The 22,627-nt window shown below is 32.0% G+C and overlaps 1 protein-coding gene and 1 long non-coding RNA gene across 2 annotated transcripts; one reads left to right on the top strand and one right to left on the bottom strand.

The window, feature by feature from the left end:
• Positions 1-4,594: 4,594 nt before the first annotated feature.
• LOC140438077 (uncharacterized) lies at positions 4,595-9,990 on the bottom strand. Its single transcript, XM_072527790.1, has 4 exons — positions 9,934-9,990; positions 8,369-8,438; positions 5,274-5,343; positions 4,595-4,821 (listed from the first exon to the last, which is right to left on the bottom strand). Exons 1-4 carry the CDS (start codon positions 9,971-9,973, stop codon positions 4,654-4,656), a joined length of 348 nt encoding a protein of 115 aa, XP_072383891.1. The 5' UTR covers positions 9,974-9,990; the 3' UTR covers positions 4,595-4,653.
• Positions 9,991-17,363: 7,373 nt separating this feature from the next.
• On the top strand, positions 17,364-19,183 carry LOC140438076 (uncharacterized). The gene is made up of 3 exons (XR_011950436.1): positions 17,364-17,436; positions 18,026-18,095; positions 19,118-19,183. It is a non-coding gene; the product is annotated as an uncharacterized lncRNA (long non-coding RNA).
• The last annotated feature ends 3,444 nt before the right edge of the window (positions 19,184-22,627 follow it).

The following is a 22,627-nucleotide window of genomic DNA, read 5'->3' as shown; positions in this document are numbered from 1 at the left end:
TTCTCCTATAAAACTTCAGTCTATGCCGCAGTATCTCTCACCACATCTAAATAATATCGATCTTTCAGCCACAACTCCAATATTAATATCACCTAAACCTCCCTGGAATAAATCGATAGCCGATTTTAATCTCTCGTTAACTAATTATGATAAGCATCAGACAAATCCACAATTTCTAAGGCAAACCTTTAAAGAATTAATTGCTAACAACAGATTTGACCAAATTTTATACACAGATGCTTCTAAGAGTTCTACAGCTGTTGGATGTGCTGTAAGTTCAAACACCGATTTAATCACATCTTGTAATCTTCCGCTCTTCTGCTGCATACATACTGCTGAATTATTCTCTATTCTCCAAGCTACAAACTTATTATCTCCAAAATATAAAAAAGTAGCAATATGTACAGACTCTTTAGCGTCTATCTATTCTCTCAAAAGTATGTATACGGTACATCCTTTGGTTCAAGCCATTCAAAACTCTTTCGATAGTTTAATCTCAATGGAGTATCGATAACCATGATCTGGATTCCTTCTCATGTAGGAATGCCAGGTAACGAACTAGCCGACCTCTTTGCAAAACAAGCCTCGTCTTCTAATATGGAGACTGAAAACATACAACTTCATACAGATTTACAGTCGCATTTTAAAAATATTATCAAAATATCTTGGTAAGATCACTGGAATAAAATCCCTTCCAAGCTTCGTGACATCCATCCCAGCGTTAAAAAGCTTGAGTTTCCTTCCATGACACGAAAAAACAAAATCTTAATTCGCCGACTTAGAATCGGCCATACAAGACTAACTCATAAACATTTAATGACGTCCCAAGATCCACCTACATGCACACACTGTGGTAATATTCTATCAGTTAAACATATTCTCGTAGACTGTCCCCACTTTAACAACGAAAGAAAAAATAATCTTTTGAGTCAAAACCTACAAAATATTCTCAGTTCGCCAGATCAATTCCAAAACCTTACTAATTTCCTCTATGAAACCAAGCTTTACCAGGGTATTTAGAAAACGAAACGTAGTTAGATTTTGATAACTAATAATTGTACCAATATTTAATGTATTTCTTTATTAATTGTAATGTTACTGTATATTCTTGTAATGTAATGTAATAAAATTGTACCTGTGTCAGTGACCTACGCTGTTGAGACACGTAAAGCTAAATAAAAAACAAAAAAAAAATTTAAAAACTTCATGTCCAGACTACAATTAGGACACACCAAGATCACACAGGATTTCCTACTACAGAAGTAACCTAAAACCTTTGTGTTACGCGTGTGGTAGTGATCTAACAACACATCACTTATTAGTCGAGTGTCGTTGTAAGCATTTGAAAGACAATATGAACAGTTATCTACAACAATAAAAGACATTCTAAGTGAACATAGTGACCGCAATCGTCCCATACTTTTTTTTGTTTTCCTTAGGAATAATTAACAAAATCTAATTTTATTCTTTATTTTTTTTATGTTTATATTATCTTTAAAATCGACCACTGCTAATAACCCTTGTGGTTAAAGCAGTTTCAAATCAAAAAAAGATAATAAAATATACAATACATTTTAAAATTAAACTAAATTGCAAATTACACATTAAAACTATCAGAATTTGTATCGTAAGCAAAGTAATAGCTGTAACTTTAGATATTCAAACTATAATTCTCATAAGATTAATAAAATATAAATTGACTGGTACTATTTGTTGATTTAAAGAAAATCTAACAAATCGATCATTTAGAGTATTAACAAATTAAAAAGTATCAAACCACATGCTCTAGATAACAGTTTATCTTATACAGTGCTAGCCAAAGTCCCCTTTCCCTTGTATCTTTTGAACGGTTCTACTTATTATAGTGAAATTTGGAAGGAGGAAATAAACAAATATACCCTTCTGAACTAGTTATAACAGGTGACATGATAATCATAGATAACAGAGCTAATGTGACCGATATTTTTTAATTATTGATAAGACTTTAGTTAGGTGATACTTTTGATTAAAATATGCAATTACATTAATTTTTGTTTGGGTTTAAGCTACTTCTAATAAATAAATTCAATAAATCCTAAAGTTGTAGTTTCGCATTTTTTAATTAATAAAGATTTAAGAACCAGTTCTCATATTAGGTGTTCAACCTAATTCTATTACTAGATTCTTATCGTACTCGTTCTAATGTGTCACGGTAAATTGCCGTATATTCTTCAATAATTCATTGTTTTAAAATGTCAATGTCCGGGTGCTGTAGCGTAAACCTTAGATTTCAAGTACCCCCACAGGAAAAAATTTAATGATCTAAAATCCGTTGACCAAGTTGGCTATTCTATGAAACATCGATGTCTGTATTCCTCATCTAGGAAACGTCTTATTACACCATAATAGTGTTCAGAAGCTCCATCTTGTTGAAACGTTATTTCCAAGTTGACAAATTCATCTGGATTTTTCCAAGAATTTTAAAAGTTATCGGGTTAATTGGGTTCTAACATCTTCACATATACTTTACCGGTTAATTTTGCGTTAAAAAAACCAGGCCAACTATGTCTTTTTCCAAACTGCCTGCCCAAACTTTTAATTTTTCTGGAAATTGAGTATGTTTTTCACGAAAGACGTGAGGATTTTTGTCACTCCAATACCTCACAGTATGTATCTTAATATTTAGATTAAGGGAAACAGTACTTTTGTTACTAAAACAAATTGTTTTTAGGTAATCTACCTGTTGGTTAATGCGATTATACATATTTTCGCATGATCGCATTACCCAATACTGCGAAAAGTATGGAATGGCACTGAATACAAATAAAACAAAAATCATGGTGGTAAGCAAGATCAAGATTGAGGAAGACAGTGTTTATGCTAAAGGAAAACTTTTAGGCAGGGTTCACAGATATCAGTACTTAGGTTGCGACCTAAATAAAGAATGGGATAGATGTACGGAAATAAAACGGCGTACTGAGATAGCTGGAAGTGCTTTTAATAAGATGAAAGCAATATTATGCAATGGAAAACTCAACATCGAAATTAGAACTAGAGTATATAGATACTACGTGTTCCATACTGTTGTATAGAGTTTAGGCCTTGACAATTAGAGGCGACAGAGTAAAAACTCATTAACTTTTAAATGTGGTGTTATCGAAGAATGTGGAAAATATCTTGGACACAACACATAACAAATGCGGAAACGCTACGAAGAATGAAAAAAGATAAAGAAGTACGCAACACCATGAGGCCATGATGATCGCCAATGTCCTTAGGGATGGGAAACGTTAAGAAGAAGACATATTTTCAAGAACTACAGTCTCATGGGTCAGGGTTATTATCTAAAAGTTAGTATACAAGTTTTAATTTGTATTTATAAAATTTTTTTTTGTATTCAACACTCAGTTTACCTTTAAATGATTCCACAAATAGACGCAACTTGTGCTGTAGAAGAACTGGGGTTCACTACCATTTCTGCAAGTATTTCTATTTTTTTGTCATCACTAATTTAGTTTGAATAGATCGTTTGGCCTCTTGAAAACTGTCTGTTTCTTTAAAGTTTCGAAGAAGCTGCCTTAAATAAGTTCTCTACATAGTCGATTAGAGACATACAGGATTGTGTCACTCCCCTTTTCAGAGAAGACATTAAAGAAAATCATGGCTATAAAGTGGATTAGCGATTTCATGTCCGAGGATAGGTCGTATGAGAGGATTTTCTTGGGAGTGTTTGTTTTGTGGTTGGATTATTCTTTGTGGCCATTTTTGTAAAAATGCTGAGTGGTCTTCATTACAATTTCGACATTTGGGAAATCTGTCGTGAAGCATGTAAAAGACCTGTGCCCTTGTCCACAATAGGGACAGATGATAGATTTTTTAAGGCATTTGTTGCTGGAGTGTCCGCTTTTGCAACATCTCCAACAATATTTTAGCTAAACCGGAACGGAATTGTTTGATCTTAGAATATTATAATACAATACCACTCGTGAGTGCATTAGCCAATTTAATTTCAGAATTAGTGAAAACTACATGGATTAGTTTGTAGAGCGGGCAATTAAACGAACTATTTTAGTGAATGGGAATTTGTTTTCGGATAGGTTATCATCGATGTCCTTTAGTGAAACATTTTTGTCGACGCCGGCAATAACTAAGTGGAAAATTTGTTGGTGATTTAGAGCGGGTTGTAAGTAAGTTGAGCCTTTATATTTGGATTTTTATCTTGAGTTTACGAAGATATGACTGTCTTCTTTAGTTTGACGTAGCCTTGCCGTAAGATTTTTAAGCTCTAAATAATTGGTAGTTTGTATGGAGGCTGCCTTTTGGGCTGGGAAGACTTTTATTGAGTCTAAATCTGGGATTGGGAAATTTTTTTTCTTATTAGTCGGTAAAATGGTATCTGCTGCCAGATGTCTGGGAGGATTTACAATCATAAATCATAGACAGATTTCACTATTTATATGAAGCATACAGACGCAACTAGGCTTAACGCTATAAGCGACGTACGGCAATTATTGGGGACCACCGCCAAATTATTTAGTCTGTCTGATGGTGCATAACAAATATTAATGGTTTATGAATACCAAATATTACGTTTTACCATAAAAACCAAAAAAACTGTATTTAAAATTTTATTTTCCACTTTTATAAATATACATACATACTACAATAATTACTTTAAGGTTTACCACAAAACTCTAAGTGTTCGCATACATCATCAGGTGAGTGTTTGTGTAACTCCTCGTAGATTCTGTCGGTTTTTGGAAGCAACTCGTGATCGCAAAAATCTCTCAATTCACCTGGTAAAACGTTGCATAGTACGTCTGCGTCTCTTTCAACTTCGTCCTGTAAGAAAAGAACGTCTTTAACTATCTTAAATATTGAAAATCTTATTTCTTTTTAATTAGAAACGAGTTTACTATTTTGAATGAGACTAAGTCGCAATAATTTAAGTTTAAAATAAGTTTATTTTTGACGTTTTATAGTAAATTGCCTTTAAATGCCACAAGAAAATACCTTCAAAAGAATATAACAAAATCTATAAATATTATCGCTAGAAATATTTTCGCTAAATTTATCTAGCACTTGCAACACCAAATTAAAAAAAAAACTCACAAGAGAGACAAAAGATCACAAATATTCACGTAGTCTGGATGAAGTTTACCCTATCCGAATCAAACCTATACCTAGACCTAATGTACTACAAAAGAAAATTATAAAATAATTCTTTTTTTTTTAGAACCAAATTTCCACTGACTCGGAATATGCTCCACTATGAAAATGCTCGTAAAGCTTACCAAGGGAAGTTTCTCTTCGACGTAGTCCTTGATTACAGTGGCAAATGTGATGCAGGCGTCGCACTCAAATCTGAAAAGAAAAACTTTTGTTTAACATAATTTAAATAGCTAATAAATTACATTGTATTGTTATTGTAAGTTGTTATAATCAGCAACAAACATTCAGATGTTTTCTTTTTTAAACTAACTAAATATGTCGTGGTTACGGTTACTTTAACAGGCGCTCTGATCAATAAATAATATATTGATCTGTTATTTTTAATTTGTTTGGTATCTTATTTATTTATTATACAAATTTAGAAAGTATAAGATTTTAGTTAGAGGTTTAGAGGTTAGAGAGTTAGAGGTTTTGTTGTCTCCCGAAGCGAAGCATATGAAATCCAAAAACTGAGATACTCAATTTTGTTGTCTGGCGAACAAAACAAGGATTTATATATTATTATAATATATATTTAATTCACAACATAATTGATGAGGATTGTATATTTTTGGTATCTTTCTTGCTGTACTTATATCGACAATTTGACCTACTTTTGGAAAACTACAAATTTAGTGTTTGCTTGCTAGTTATTTTGAACATTATTTTTAAATAAATGTTTACAATCTACTCATAAACAGTACTGGATGCTTATATTTCCACCGCTTCCCGATATAACCGTGGGTAGTACTGTGATGTTTTATCCAGCATCTGAGTTTCTTCAAAGAGTATCCAATGTTCTCCACTTCCCAAAGCGTGTTCGGCATTTAGGACATATCGACAACGGCAGATTTGTCGATATGTCCTAAATGACAATGGCTTTAAGGTTCGTTTATCCTTTTGTTTGTGTGTCTTTTCGTCGTTCCCACATGTGCATGGTATTCGGTATTCTCCAGCAGTTGCTAATGGGTCGCGTTTGTCCTTCACCGATCTTAAACAGTCCTTAATTTTCTTTGTAGGCTTGAAAATGGTCTGTACATTAGCTTTTTTAGGTATTCGCCCAATTCTGTCTGTTACTCTCGATATATAGGGCAAGAACGCTTTGCCTATACATGCTGTTTTTTCATCTGCATTTCTTCCATGCAGATTTTTTCCGTTCAATACATTTATCAATTCATCAATTTGTAAACATGCATATTTATTATTGCACTTTCACCTCTGATTGTCCAGTGCAAACAAAACAACAGTGGATCTACGAAACAGGAAAAAACCAACACCCACACAATAAAACAAGCCACGTCCTGAAGAGGAGGAAAACCTATAACAGGACACAAAATTCCAGATTAAAAGAAAATACCCACAGCGAGTATCAACTGACAATGGACAACGGGGCGACAGTTTCAGCTTACAAGCGAAGCAGTAACATCTCCAGAAGATGCCAACCCCTAGTGTTGTCGAAATGTCGAGAACTAATCTTAGAAGACAACGGCCCAACAGCCCGAATAAACAGCTTAACAAGTTAGACGATGGCCGTGAAAGCCTAATGTATTTTATCAGTACATTGAGTAATTGGTAAATGTGATGACAATATTGATTTGATTAAGGTAGTGTCCAGCGACAATTCTTCATTTTCACTTATGCAGCCAGGTCTGCTGGCCAAGTTCTCTTCAGTCTTCGTTTCTTCATTGGTGACTGATATAATTCACTGATAAATTACGAATTTTGGCCTTGTTGCCTCGAAGTGATATGACATCTTTTACGGTTGGTACACCTAGGTTATTGTGGATGGTTGCATTGCTCACATACCAAGAGGCGTCAGCTACCATACGCAATGTTTTGATTGGATGGTCTGCAAAAAGTTTATGTTTGAAGGCTTACTACAACCCCGCCGTAAGTAAGTATTGGTTTTAGTATAACTTTGTAAAGCAGTATTTTCTTTTCCAATCACAGTTGTGACTTTCTGTAAAGTAGCTAATTCATTTGTTTTAATTTTATATTAAGCTGAGTTTTTTGGCGTTAATGTGTTGCTTCCACGTGAGATTTCGGTCTAAACGCAATCCAAGATATTTCACAACGTCTCTAGCAGGAATGCATTGTTTAGATTAGCTTGTTGACAAGTAAGTCTTCTTGTTGTAAATATTGTAAATGTGATTTGGGCTAATTTTTCGTACTTGCCTTGAATTTTCCATTTTGTCAACCAATTCTCTAATGTATGCAAATAATTTTGCTGCTTTTTAGATGCTATGTCTGGGTTTTTGTTTAAAACTATAATGGCTGGATCATCGCCAAAAGTTGCCACTGTGACGTCATCTGTAGTAGGTATGTCAGCAGTAAAGATTGGGTACAGAAAGGGAACGAGAACACTTTCTTGAGAAACTCCGTATTGGATTGAGTGTTAGATTGAGAAATCATTATTGATTTTTAGTTGACACGAGCCTTCAGTAATGTGAGACTTTAGGATAAGGTACACATCGTTAGGCAGTAAAGATTTTTATTTATATAGCACACCGTTGTGCCAGACTTTATCAAAAGCCTGCTGAATATCGAGAAATACTGAGGTACATGTACTCTTTTCTTCAAAACTTCTCTTGATTTTATTTACTATTCTATGGCACTGTTGGATTGTCGAATATTTTTGACAAAAACCAAACTTTTTTTTTAAATATTATAGAGTTAAAAACTGTCTGATTTATTATTTTCTCTAACACTATTTGAGTAGAAGCAGAGAAAATTATTAAAAGCTAAATTGCAGAAAATTTACAAAATCTCCGGTTTTAAATAGCTATATGGAATGGGAGATTAGAAGAAAATGCAGTTTTTTTTCGACTACCTTTACTTATGAACGTATCCGGGAACTCACTTTTTTTTACGATTATTTAAAAAAAAAATCAAGATCAAAAGAGACCAAATGTATAGTCAAAAAAAACGTTAGAAAGAAGCAAACAAATTATTTATCGCTCAAATCTGAATAAAAGCTTTTTAAAAGATTCTAAATTTTTAAATTTCAAATAGAAAACTAATATTCAAATACGCATATATATAAACATGGATTATAGGCATAAGCATCAACAAATCTTAATTTTGCACTTTATTTAGTTAAGTTAACTTTTATTTGTTTAAATAGGTATTAGTTAGACTTATTTTTTTTAAGTTTATTATTTTTATCATTGCTACTTACTCATTATCAGGCTCTGGCTCAGGCTCGCGAGTTGGCTCAGGTTCAGGCCCTTGGGCGTAAACGGTAAGAGCTGAAAATGAAACAAATGTTTTAGAAGATAAAAAAATGTTTATTATTTTACATCTTAAACATCTGTTTTGTTTTGCATTGAAAACTTATGAAAGGCAAAGATTAAAACAAAACTCTGAATTTTGATTTCGCCGATAAAAATCTTTGGATTTCTACTTTCGACATTTATTACCAGATGTCGTTAAAGCATCCAAATTGAAGACATTTCATTGTTGCTTTTTTTGACGAAAAATATTTTTATTTATGTTTAGAGCTTCTGTACCAGTCGCTCTAATGATTCCTGCTAGGATAAATACGTAGATATAAGATATAGAGGCACTATACGTAAAATCAAATCTTAACTGTCTTTTCGTTTATTTTTTATTTTTTTTTGGTTAAAATCTAACGTTTTCGTGTTTTTAAAGTGTAAAACCAGCTAGTGGACGTGACATACAATAGTAGGTATCCCTAACGTTAGCTGCCAGAGAAGCGAATACAGAAAGAAAAACTAGACGACCTCATTTTGTACCAGTTACTGCAAAATTTATTTAAAAAAACATAAAGTTTAAATTTAAAAATATAAGAAAAATTTTTTTAGAGCTCAGTTACTAAAAAAATTTAAAAAAAAGTTGAGTCTACTCGAATGACTCTCTTGGCACGACCTGGTAGACACTGTTGGGCCTGAGGTATAAATATGTAAGAAGCACCAAGAAAGGTCAGTGAGAAACGGCCCAAGGACTAGAAACCTAGATAACAGAAAGAGGATTTAAGAATTGCACGTTCAATGTGAACAAATTTACAGAGAGTTAATAAAAAGAGCCGCCAGCAGTCGATTGGTAGCCGCTGCCAAATATCTTCATTAAAGTTCTGTCTTACTTTCTCACACATTGTCTGATCGCATATTGTGATCACGTAGCCATCAGTCTAATGAAAAGTTACTTCAGTTAGTAATTCAGACTTTCCCTCCGTAACCTAGCCCTTCATAATCCACTCTATCAAGCCAGATACTTTGTCTAAATCCATTGACGAATATATAATCGAAAATATTCTTAGTGATCTGGCGAACCAAAACTAGTTTAGTAGATGATATTTCCGAATAGTTTTTAACTTGTGTGTATTTTGACATTAGCTTATATTACAAATTCTTCAAATTGGTAATTAATAAGCGTCACTTTAATTCCTTAGATTTAGGCTAAAAGACTCCTCATGGTAAATTATAGGAACTATACACCTTAATGGATAACGGATTAAAAAATTTTTGTGTAAACATTATAGAACAAGTGATTATAGTTTCCCAAACGTAAGAAGAAATACCTACTATTTTGGAATATTTATCTTAAATAGTTTTTCTTTGCGCCTGCAATAAGGCATTTTTTATATATTTTTTTTAAATGTAATTGTTTAATCTTCTTGTGATATGATTAGTACTAAATGAACTTTATGATGAATTCTAAATTAATGTACTGATGAAAAACTAGTAAAAACAGTTATAATAGGTTAAAAAAATTGTTACTTACCAACGAAGCACAAAATTGCTAAAATCAATGTAGTTTTCATGTTTGAAAATATTATTTTACAATAATGTACGGTACTTGTTCAGCTTTATATACTAAAAGTCGACCACTCTAAAACATCGACCACTTAAATAAAAATATTTCGAATTTTTGATACTCTTCACTATCTTTCTACGTTTTTTTTTAATTTGATTTAAATCATCGACTATTTAAAAATATATTCTAATTGACAAGATGTCATATTTTCATTCGTTTCATGTAGGGCCCTAACTAATTTAAAGTGAATATTTAGTACCAACAAGGGGTTGCAAAATATAGGGATACTTTTCACGCTAAGGTGCCTTTTACAGCGCCGAAGGATAGACAGAGGGAATAGATTTATACATTCACATTACACATTCCATCCTAAATTTTTCTTTTAGTACATTTTAAATAACCCCAAAAAATTTGATTAAGCCTAATATTACGACGAGAGATATATAAAATAGAAGATTGACTCTGAGGAAGAGGTATTTGTTCTTTTATCTGTGTTACCATTACAATTGCATTACATGTTCTGTTTCACTTAAATTAAATCTAAAAAAAGAGGCTTTCACAGTAGCATAATTAACAAGGCATCTAACAAACATTGAATATACTCTTTTATTGACACGACTTATTGGAGCAATAGGCACAATAGGTAAACCATGGTGAATATTTGTATATAGGTTGTTACTTCTGTTAAAGAAAGCATTTTATTCAATTTCCCAGTTTTCTTTTACTTCTTGTTTACACAGCGAGACTAAATCACTTTAACTTAGCCAACTAATTTCTGGTCCTTTTGAAGCCGCTTCATTGGCAAAATAATGTGCTTTGGTGTTATTCGAGATAGTTTCTTTACGTAAATGATAGGGACTGAATTATTTCATTAAAGTAACTTTAATTGTTGTACATTGTTGTTTGCAGATGATCAGATGGTGGTTGCAACCGATGAGGAAGATATAAATTATATAAATCGAAAATTATTTGAGGAATATGCCAAATGGGGGCTTACTGTAAACATAAGCAAAACAGAATATTTAAAAATTGGAGGAAATACCACAGATCTGAGGCTTAAAAACGCAGTCATAAAAGGATGCAACCAGTATAAATATCTAGGAAGCATCATATCAGCAGTTAAGATAGATGTACAAAACCGAATAACCCAAGGGAAAAAATGCATCCGAATACTGAATTCATTACTGTGGTCTAATAAAATAAAGATGCATACCAAACTTCGCGTATACAGAGCAATTGTAGAAGCAATTACCACATATGGTGCCGAATGTTGGACGATGACAAAGAATGAACGAGATAAAGTAGACGTTGTGGAAATGGATTATCTTAGAAGATCATGTCGAGTATCGAGAATGGAAAGAATCAGGAATGAGGAAATACGAAACCGTACAGGAATTAGAGATACTCTTTCAGATAGAATACAAGGAAGGCAATTACAATGGTATGGTCACCTGATGAGAATGGAGGAGGAGCGGTGGCCAAAGAAAGCCTTAATGTATGTTCCGCCAGAAAGAAGGAAAAGGGGAAGACCACCAAATTCCCGGAGAAGAGAAATTACAAAAACAATGCAATCTAGAGGCTTAGAAGAGGGAGATTGGAGAGATAGGAAAAGATGGAGGCTGAAATGCGGGAAGCGGTAATCGCCGTAGGACCCCCGTTATATGATGATGATGATGTAACTTTAATTAATTTTCTAAAATTTTGACGACAATTCTGTTTTTGTATATTATGCTTATTAGAATTATCTAAAAAAGACACACAGATTTTTTATCCGACAGGATCACTATTTGTTAATCAAATATTTTCTTTTTAATAGTTCATTCCATAGCTTGACATATTGCAAACCGTTTTGCGAAATATGAGTTATACGGAAAATGAGTTGGCTGTTCTATCACTACAATTGATACAGTATTAGAACAATACCGAATATCCAACGAATAAAGCGTGTTTTTAGGAGAATCCTATAGTATTTCAAAAGTTCTCGAGTTCCCTTTTGACAATTATCAAAGTGTAGCTCTGTACATTGCTTCTTTATCCGTAATACATTCGTTAGAAAATGTTTACAATCTACCTATTGCAAATCATCATCACCTATTGCAAAAAATACTACAATCGATCCATCTCCACACTTCCCGATGAACTTCAATAACAATAATATGGGTGCCTACTCATATCAATATCCAAGAAAATAAGATATCTGACAGCGCTGCAAAAGAAGCATCTACATCCAACTTACCTGTCTACAACATACAGCTTTAAGAAAATATTTTTTTTATTTAATAAAACTCTAACAGGAATCTTATGATTATTGCTATCTGATCATTCACTCTGATCAATAAGCAAAAAACTTATCTAATGTTACATTCAGCAATATTCCTTAGGCTCTAATACATTATAATACTACTAGCTAACGTGTACACTTTAACCAAACTTTGCTCTGCTTTTTCACTTTCACTTACTTATAGCACTTACTCAAACGGCTTCGTTTTCTTAAGTCTTCTTATCTGGTTGGCGTTGTCTAGGAGTTTGATGGCCTCGACATTCACGTAATTGGAGAGCCTTTGTTCATGACTCTCGGCAAACTTACTTATTATCTGGATAATCATATCCATCAGGAGGTCTCGATGAAGATCACAGTTTCTGAAGTACCATGGAGCGTTAACAATGTTCCTTAATAATTTATTCTGATATCGTTGTATAATTTGGATGTTACTTTTTTTTATACAGCCCCATAGCTGTATTCCATATGTCCATAGCGGTTTAAGGACTTGCTTATACAATAACAATTTGTTATAAGTAGACGAAGTGGATTTTTTTCCCATCAACCAGTACATCTTTCTAAACTTAATTTCTAATTCTTCTTTTTTTTTCTTAATATGTGCTTTCCAACGTAGCTTAGAATCTAATGTCATACCCAAATATTTTGCCGTATTTGCATAAGGTATTTGGTTTTTATTTATACTAACTGGGATATGTTGTTCTCTTTTGTTAGTAAAATTGACATGAACAGATTTTGTTTCATTCAATTTGATACGCCATCGCCTGGTCCAGATGTAAATTTGTTCAACAGAGTTCTGTATATATATCCAATGCAAGTGGCAGGAACTTTGGATCACGAAAGACACAAAGCTCAAAGAAATACAACCTAATGTTAACAGCTATTATATATTCCTAATATCTCTGAACAAAAAATAGAAGATAGCCGGCTCAAGCCTACTCAAGAGCCTAATAGACCTTTTGAAGACTACACAATTGTTTAAAAAAAAAGTAATTTACATAATATTGTTATTATTTACTATTGTAAACCCTATATCATAACTCTGTAGGTCCTGTTGTAAACCTTTGCTCCCGTGTCAATGACCAAAGATGTCGAGATACGTTAATTCGAAATAAAACAAAATAATTTTGTTTTACTATTTCATAATCATAATTATTTTAATTCTGATGGAATAAATTGATTGTATCAGAAAATTTGCAGAGAAAAACCTTTATCGCAAACAAAGGTAGAATATTTAACACAAACGTTTTTGTGAAGATATTTGAGATGTGGAAGTGTGACGTTGTTCGGATATCATATAAAAATCAACCATATCATATAAAAAATCAACCAAATCAGATGACATAGTTCACCGGATATTAGGAACATAGAAAAGTAAAAAATCAAAAGCTAATGTATGGCAATTAGTATAATAGTAGTTATCTGTTGGTAAAAGGAAATGCTTATCGAGAAGGTAGTATTGATGGGAAATATAAAGACAAAAAAAGAGAGATTTCAATGAAATTTTTACAGCAGATACAAAAAAATTGCATCAGCCTAGTATTATTTTTTTTGTATAAAATCCTTATAGCTTATAAAACTAACAATAAAACTTAAAAGACCACTACCACGCAATGACTGATTCGATGCTGAGAATGAAGACATTATAATAAGAATAAATTTAGACAACAAATAGGAACTCAGGAAAAACAGTATTATAAAGATCTTGGTGGGCGAAGGTAAGTGGGTGAAAATTAAAAAGAGCTACTTTCTTCCACACCAGGAGCAACAAAAAATGCACACTGGAACTTTTCCACATAGATCAGAAACGAAAAATTTCCTATCTTGGCCATATCTTTAGGGGAAGATTAAACTATATTCCCAAATTAATCATAAGGAAATATAAAAAGGATGCTGAGGCCCAGGAAGAAAACAATGTTAGTGCCTAAGAAATATAAGGGACTGGTGCAATTTCAGAGTTGTAGCCAAAATATTCCAAAGAGCCGAAAAAGGCACTCACGAAATTGTTTAAGGGGTAGAGATAATTGTCAACGTGCTGCCAAGCATATTATGCACACACGAATAAGAAAAATAATCTCAATGAGTACCTCGACTTTGGAAGCATAAAGTCAACAACACAAGGAAATTAATCTTGATTGAAATATTTGAAATATTTTACTTGTTCAATCATGAATGAAACAAAGTTTTTGTTTTATTGATACTTTATTTTATCTTTTCACATTTTTCACTGATTTATTTACATGATTAGATTGCGTACCTAATTTTAGTACCTAATGCAAAAATTATTAAAATATGTAAAGAATTTTAATTTATTTCCATTTTATCAGATTATAATATATTTTGTTCTCTGAGCAAATAGTATTAAGAAACAAAAACGCAAAAGAAAGAAAAAAGGAAATTTTAAATAAATTAAGAATATTAAATATTACTAATAATAGTAAATATTACGTGATAATAATAATAAAACAATTATATAACGAAAATAAAATAAAATAAAATAAATAAAACTCTCTATGTAACATTATTATATCTTTATAATGCTTTAACTTATTACCTGAATTTTAGTTTTTGTTTTTATTGATTAGGGATATTTCTTCCAGTACTTTCTTGATCTCTTTGCTAACTGATCAGTCCTAACACCACCACATAGTGCTCTTCTATTCAGTCACATGCCTTTATATTCAATTTTTTCTACAATTTCATGCCTTTTTTTCTACAATTAAACACAAAATTAAGATTTTGGTACTTTAAAACAATTTTCCTAATATGAAATACCTGAGAATAGAACTCATTAAGTTGTTTTTACTCGACGTTTTCTGAAACATATCCCACTTACCCACGGGCATATAATTGGTCACACTAATCTCACTTTAGTAACTGAAATGTTCCGTTCAGAATTAAGCATGTCCTTCTACAGTGTCCAATATGCCAATTAAAGAGACAGAGCAACCACATCATCGAATCAACAAGTGAAAACAGGAGAAATATGTAAAATTGTACATTTGGTAAAATTGCTTAAAGATATTATTATTCTTAACAAAATTTAATATTTATAAGTAAAGTATCTCATTTATATATGTCGCTAATAACCTCAGAGATTAACCGAACTATTCAAAGTAAAAAAAACAGTTTACCTAATGTAGCACAAACTGCTTAATGAGCCAGAGAGCGTATAGTCAACAAAATTAATTACTTATACAAGTAGATATAAAAAAATTATATCTACACGAACAAAAACTAGATTATGTAGAAAAAATCCGATTCTTGGGTATGACGTTTGATAAAAAAATAACTTGGAACACACATATTTAACAGCTGAAAAAAATCCTGTCCACCAGATATAAATTTACTACGATCACTTGCCTTTAAAAACTGGGTGCCGCTTATTATTCAAGTTTAATACTTTTTTACAAATCCATAATTGGACTAAAATTTGACTACGGAGCCATCGTCTACAACTTCTCCAAAAAAACCCATTTAAAGTCACTGGATAATATTCAAAATAGATGTTTACGTATTTATTTAGGTGCTCACTACAAAAGCCCCATTTAAAATCACTATTGGGAAAGTCGAGAAATTGCTCTTTCTTTCAGGAGACAATATCTAAGCCTAACATGCAGCAGCAGTGTCATCACACCGAAATAATCCAGTACTGCATAACGTTTTTACTGATCAATTTACGAATAAATTTCAACAAACACATCAAATTAGTCATCCTTATTATTTTCGTATACAGTAATAAATTTTCAATCTCCAAAAACCTACGATACCTCTTCAATGCACAATTCTGCACCATATCGACATCAGTCTAACAACCCTAATAAAATCAGAGATATCATCAATCGTCATTAAACAAAAGTTTCATACACTATTAAACAGATATGGCAATATCTACAACGTATACACAGATTCTCTAATTTCATTATCCTCACTGACTCAATTGTACTGTGACAATTTGTACAAAAGTTTCAAATAAGAACATATAAGTTCACTTTTTATGGGTGCCTTCTCAAGTCGGAGTTGAAGGTAACGAAGTTGTAGATAAACTGGCTAAAAACTAACCCGATGTCCGAAAAAGTAACATATTGGTAAAGAACGATTTAAAACCATACTTCAAACAAAAAAAAATTCAAAAATAGTAACAAACTTGGAACAGCACTCCATCAAGGCTATACGCAGTCAACAAACATTCACATATTTGGAAACCAAAAATAAAAGACAGAAGAGAGCAAGTGATAATTACCCTTTTCCGTATCGGCCATACATGACTTACTCCTAACTATTTATTACAGCGCACAAACAAACCAGTGTGTGAAGTGTGCAACAGTGTTCTAACGATAAAACATTTTTTAATCATCATTATCAGTGGTATTACAGCTCGTTATGAGCCAAAGCCTTCTTCAGAACAATCTTCCATTCGTGTCTCTGGCAACTCTTCTCCATGCTTTAACTCCGATAGATTTTAGATCATCCTCTATGTTATCTTGATACGTAAGTTTTGGTCTTCCTTTGGCTCGTCCTGCCACTGGTCATCTTTTTCAAGCTTTGGTCAAGCCACAAAAATTTTTCTGGTCGTTGCATCTTCATCTCGCCTTACATGTTCTATCCATCGAAGGCGTGCTAATTTAATACAGTAAGCGACTCAAACATAGTATACCCAACTCCCCAAGAGATGCCCTAGAAGAAAATACAGATACCCAAAAAATATTTTCTTTTCTTTCAAGACTGTCAACTACTTCAAAAGATCTAAAACATACATTGTAATACACATACATATTGTAAACTTATGCAAAAATTGTATCAACTGTCACAAATACGCTAATAACCCTGTGTGGTTGATGCGTTATTAAAATAAAACAAAATGCTCAAAATCATTTATTTTGGTCTCTAAAGCTTGGACTATTATATCTTTTAAAATTGTCGCGGTTTATAAACTTAGACCTTTTTAGAATTTTCTCATGCGTATTATTACAATATTTTTTAATACAATCCCTGATATAGATCAAAGTTAAAAACGTGAAAAGATAGTGAGGAGTGTGCATAGTTAAAAATAATATTACTCAAGTGGTCGGTTTTTTCAAGTGGTCGACTTTTCGTATATAAAGCTGAACCAGTCAGTATCATACATTATTGTGAAATATAATTCTCAAACATGAAAACTACTTTGATTTTGGCAATTTTGGGCTTCGTCGGTAAGTAACAATATATATATATATATATATATATATATATATATATATATATATATATATATATATATATATATATATACTTTGTCTATTTATCTATAATTGACTAAACGTTTAAAAGATGGATGTGTTGAACAAATAATCATAACCTTTAAAAAATAATTTTGAGGACTTGCCTGCCTTACCAAGAAAAAAATTCTATCAAAATCAATATGCCAAAAAATAGGTGTTTAATTTAGCATTTGGAAAACAATAAGTACTAGTGTTAGAATGTTTTAACAAACGTCTCAAACCTTGTCAATGAAGATGTATATTTCCGATAAATTACAATAAAAAGTTTATTAACATAAAAAAATTAACGTGATGGAGATTTTTACAAATAGTAACAATAGGTATTAAAAATATACCAACCATAACCAGAAAATATTGATTAAAATTCATACAATTTGTAAGTGTGCGATGAAAGTCATGACTGTTAATTTCTGGGTCTACTTCTCAATCCATTTGTTCTCGACTTTACAAACACCAAAACTTCGTTGTAGGTATTAAAAAATAACCAATTTTTTATTTTAAAACTTCTATTTATTTTCAGCTCTTACCGCTTACGCCCAAGGGCCTGAACCTGAGCCTACTCGCGAACCTGAGCCTGAGCCTGATAATGAGTAAGTAACAATGATGTAAATAATATATTTATCAAAGAATTAAGCAAGACTATGAAGACTAAGAAAAGTGCTTTTTTTTCGACCTTTTTGCACTTTTTAACAAATGCCTTGTTAATACTTAAAAAATTTTAAATGTCTGTTTCCATTAAATAATTAAATTAAAGTAATTTAATAGTTTTCTGTGTTCACCGACAATCTTCGTTTTTTTATTTCTATTTTAGCTTTTGCCATGTCATAAACCGCTCTTCTTTGCCGCTCATTTCTGTTTATCGTATTTTCTCCATTTATAACCCTTTGTCTCCCAAGACCTCTGCAACACAGACCTTTTATCTTTTTCTGGGTTTTACTGTATCTCACCTTCTTTTAACTTTTAACAGCGTTATCTCTCATATTAAGTACTTCCTCTTTAATAGTCCTTCTCCAACCCTCCAACTTTTCCTTTAACATTTCTTTTCTCCTCCACATACATAATATCATCCGCAAGACATTGACCAAAAAGCGCTCATCCATAGCCTTCTTTATTAGTTCATTCATAGCAAGAATAAATAAGTACGGACTAAGTAAAGGGACCTTGACGCAAACCATCCGTCACGGGAAAACTTTCGGTCAATCTGATACAAGTCCTGACTTTAATGTAGGCTCCCTCATATATATCCTTTACGAGCCTTACGCCCTTCTTAGAAACCTTTTCACAATACGAATACAAAACGTAGCTCTTGTTTCTCCTCGCCCTTATTTCTCTGTTAACTGTGTCAAAGCAAACAAGGTATCGCTTGTCCTCCTTCTTAGAGTAAAACCAAACTGTCTTTCTCCTATCGATGTCTCCAGTTAACTTTTGCTCTGCAAATCTTACTTTGTTTGTTAGCTAGTTTACTCTGCTTGTTACTGTTATACAGTGATAATAGGCCCTACATAATTTAACAGTATAACAAAAGAATCAAACCCAAGAAAAACAAAAGAACGCATCTCAGTAACAACAATCTTTATTTAATTTGTGTTAACTAAAAGATTTTTCTTTCCAGATTTGAGTGTGATGCCTGTATCACATTTGCCACTGTAATCAAGGATTACGTCGAAGAGAAACTTCCTAAGTTTTATAAGCAATTTTCATTATTACTTTCTGTCCCTATATATCAAACATTCACATTTTAAATAATCTTTTTCCATTTCTGGTAAGCAATTTAAAAACAAAACAGAAGTTCCATATTTAGGAACATACGTTAATCTGCACTTGGAAAAAATGAAGAATCATCTAATGTTCTTTTTTAGTATAACTTTGTTAATAATATACTAGTTTTTAATTATTGATAGTTAATCAATAATAATAAAACCAGATACCATGAGAATTAATGCAAAAAATAACATATTTCTATTAACAACTTGCAGATAAAAAAGGTGAAAAATTTTACATCCTTTGGACTTGTAGTAGCCAGTATACCACAAAGACAAATATTTAAATTTTTCAGTCGAATCCCAAATCCATTCTATTTTAGGGATGTGAAACTTATAGGGAAAATTAGAAAACATTAACAAAAACTCTTATCAATAGACAAACTGTAGGTCTTTGTTGCAAATCGTGTGTTGCAAAGATTACTCTAGAGTGAAATCTGCAAGGAAAAAGAAAAAGTAGACAAATTTGGAGATGAACTTTTCAAGTTTAATAAATCTGATTTTAACAAATTAAACTTTTTTGTCTCTTCTGCTTTCTTATTTATTTCTGACTCTGTCTACTTTTTCCTTATTTTTATTCATTTTATTCATAAGTTTTCTTATTATATTTAATAATGATGGCGCTGTTACTCTAAGATAAATTTTGCGCTGATATGTCTATCCAATTTTGTTGTCTAGCTCTTTTAATTTCCTCCAGTATTTTAATATATTCTTCAGTTCAATCTAAAATATATTATAATTTGAAACTCTCTAAAAGTAGATATTTTTTTTAATTGCCTCTCATCTTTTCTGATTAGTATCTTCAAAAACTGTAAAAAGTTTAAATTTATGAACTTTGATATTTAAAACAACATAATTAAAGGTTTTCTTTTTTATTACAGGATGAAGTTGAAAGAGACGCGGATGTACTATGCAATGTTTTACCAGGTGAATTAAGAGACTTTTGCGATCACGAGTTGCTTCCGAAAACCGACAGAATCTACGAAGAGCTACACAAACATTCACCTGATGATGTATGCGAACATTTAGAATTTTGTGGTAAACGATAAAGTAATTATTTTAGTATGTAAATGTATTTATAAAATTGTATAATAAAGTTTTAAATATAGTTTTTTTGGTTTTTTTATGATACTATGCCCAATAATTTGAATTTTTGTTTAAATATTATTTAATCTTAATTATCTATAATATTTGGTAATCAAAAACCATCAATATTAGTGTTTCACCATCAATAACATACAAGAATTAACCTAATCAGAACCTAATAGAACAGATAAAATGGAATTCCTACATAACGACGCTGTCCCGGTGGAGAATTCTTAATTTTTCATCCCTAAATTTGATCCCCAATTGCAATTACGTCATTGTTGCCACAAAATAACTGAGACAGCAATGACGTAATTCTAGTTGGAGATCAAATTTAGGGATAAAAAATTAGGAATTTAGTTTTAGAAACAAAAATTTAGAATTTAGTTTTCAAGATAAAATTTCCACGGACATACCCATTTTGTAAAATTTTTGGTTACCTAGCAAGGTTTGAAAGGTGGAATCGAAATAAGCACAAAAAGTCATTGAAAAAGTTTATTAAACAAATCGAAAATTGTAGTAAAAGCAAACAATTTTAATAAAAATGAACTTAAAAATATAAAATTGAAATTACAAAAAAAGTATCAACGAAAAATTTAATCGTAAAAGGCTTTACAAAATCCAAGAATTATATGTTTTGAAAGTAACTGTTTCAAATCTTTAGTTTGTTATCACCTAAAGGAATTTTTGAAGAGTAAGCCCTACGCAGCTGGCATTTATGTGAATACATGGCTATTAGAAATTTATTTTTTTGTTGGCCTCCACAGTTATCGGAATAAAAAAATCACATCAACTACTGGGCTGGTTATTGACAATTATTTTAGATAGTAATAAACGCAAGATCCGATTTCTATTGTTCCTTTATTCCCCATCACTTCATTCCAAAACTAACAATTTTATCAATTTCACAAGTGACTTGGTCCTGGTGGCCTGTTTCGGAGACTTGGTTTTTTTTCCCCTTTAACAGTTTAAGCGAGATTTGTAAAAAATGCAGAACTTTGTCCTCTTGGTACAGGTTACTGTGCTTGAAAATCATAAGTAGCCAGATTTATATTGTTATCAAAATTTTTTGTTTTCAGTTTATTGTTATTTTTTTCTTTACGACTTAGATCCTTCTCCTCTAAGTCACTTTCAATGGTTGTTTGCATATTTCTTTTTTCTTCTGCTCCGGCATTTTTAAAAGACTCGCATTGGTCACAAAGATCTTTCTTCGGGATAAAAAAAAAACCTATATTAAACTCGCTGTTGAAAATACGAGAAATACAATCGTAGGTTGTTGTCTCTTCTTCTTTATACAGTTCCTGTGAATTCCAGTTCCAGTTGAATTTATATGGCTACGAACAGAATCCAAAATTGTGTCACTTATTTTCTTGTGACTCTCGTACTTCTCATGTTTATCTTCTGTTATAATAGTAGTTTTTTAACATAAAACTGCTTTACTTAGAGAGCGAATAGCTCTTTCAGTTATTTGAAAAGTAATAATGAGAAACGTTTTACATATTCGTTCTTGTTTTCCCTTGCCTGTAATGAAAAATGCACAATTTGTATTTCTGGGAGTGGTTTTTGATGTAGAAATACGTAGGTAGCTCAACTCAAGTGGCTAAATACAAGAAACAAAAATGTCTCGCTAAATTTGCAAGGATCTTATGCCCAATAATCTTTAAACTGTGTCTCTCTCAGCTTTTTAGATACCCTATTTGGACATTTCAAAAAGCATTTGTCGGTAAACACAGGTCCCATTTTTTAGCAGCTACAGGTTTTTCTGTTCTAGAAGTGTATCTCTGTACATAATTCTTTAGTCTTTTTCTCCTTTTTTTCAACCAATAATTATCCACATTTCTTTGTCTTTTTTCCCTTTTTGACTAACAGAGACAATTTACCAAGTGTTGGTGTTTGGGGATCTTGGTCTATATTTTACTTACATAAAATACACTTATGTCAATATTGCCTCACAATAAGTAGAAATCCAGACAAAAAATGACACAGAATACAGTTACGTCAATGTTTCCGCGTATTTGAGAAAAAAATCTTAGACCAACAATAACATAAAATATAATGGCGTCAATGTAGCACCGTAGGTACAAGCAATACTCGACTTATCGAAGCACAACTATACATTCTGTCATTGTTCCTCCAAGATCGGCTGATTTTTCAAAATATGACGCATCTGCTCCCTGGTGGCTAGAAGCTGAACAACACATCTGACAGTGACCTGACGAATAGGGTAACCAAGTTTGAACACAATGACGACATAAACTTATTTTCGATAAATTTGC

Source organism: Diabrotica undecimpunctata, chromosome 4, assembly GCF_040954645.1.
Source record: "Diabrotica undecimpunctata isolate CICGRU chromosome 4, icDiaUnde3, whole genome shotgun sequence".
In the NCBI taxonomy this organism is placed as follows: domain Eukaryota; kingdom Metazoa; phylum Arthropoda; class Insecta; order Coleoptera; family Chrysomelidae; genus Diabrotica; species Diabrotica undecimpunctata.
The sequence above is the reverse complement of the archived record's forward strand: the minus strand, read 5'-3'. Positions and strand labels throughout refer to the sequence as shown.

Coding starts and splice junctions, on each gene's coding strand:
- LOC140438077 (XM_072527790.1), bottom strand. CDS start 9,973: ATGAAAACTACATTGATTTTAGCAATTTTGTGCTTCGTTG. Junction 5,344..8,368: donor GAGCCAGAGCCTGATAATGA/GTAAGTAGCAAT, acceptor TTTTCTTTTCAG/ATTTGAGTGCGACGCCTGCA. Junction 4,822..5,273: donor TCGAAGAGAAACTTCCCTTG/GTAAGCTTTACG, acceptor CTTTTCTTACAG/GACGAAGTTGAAAGAGACGC.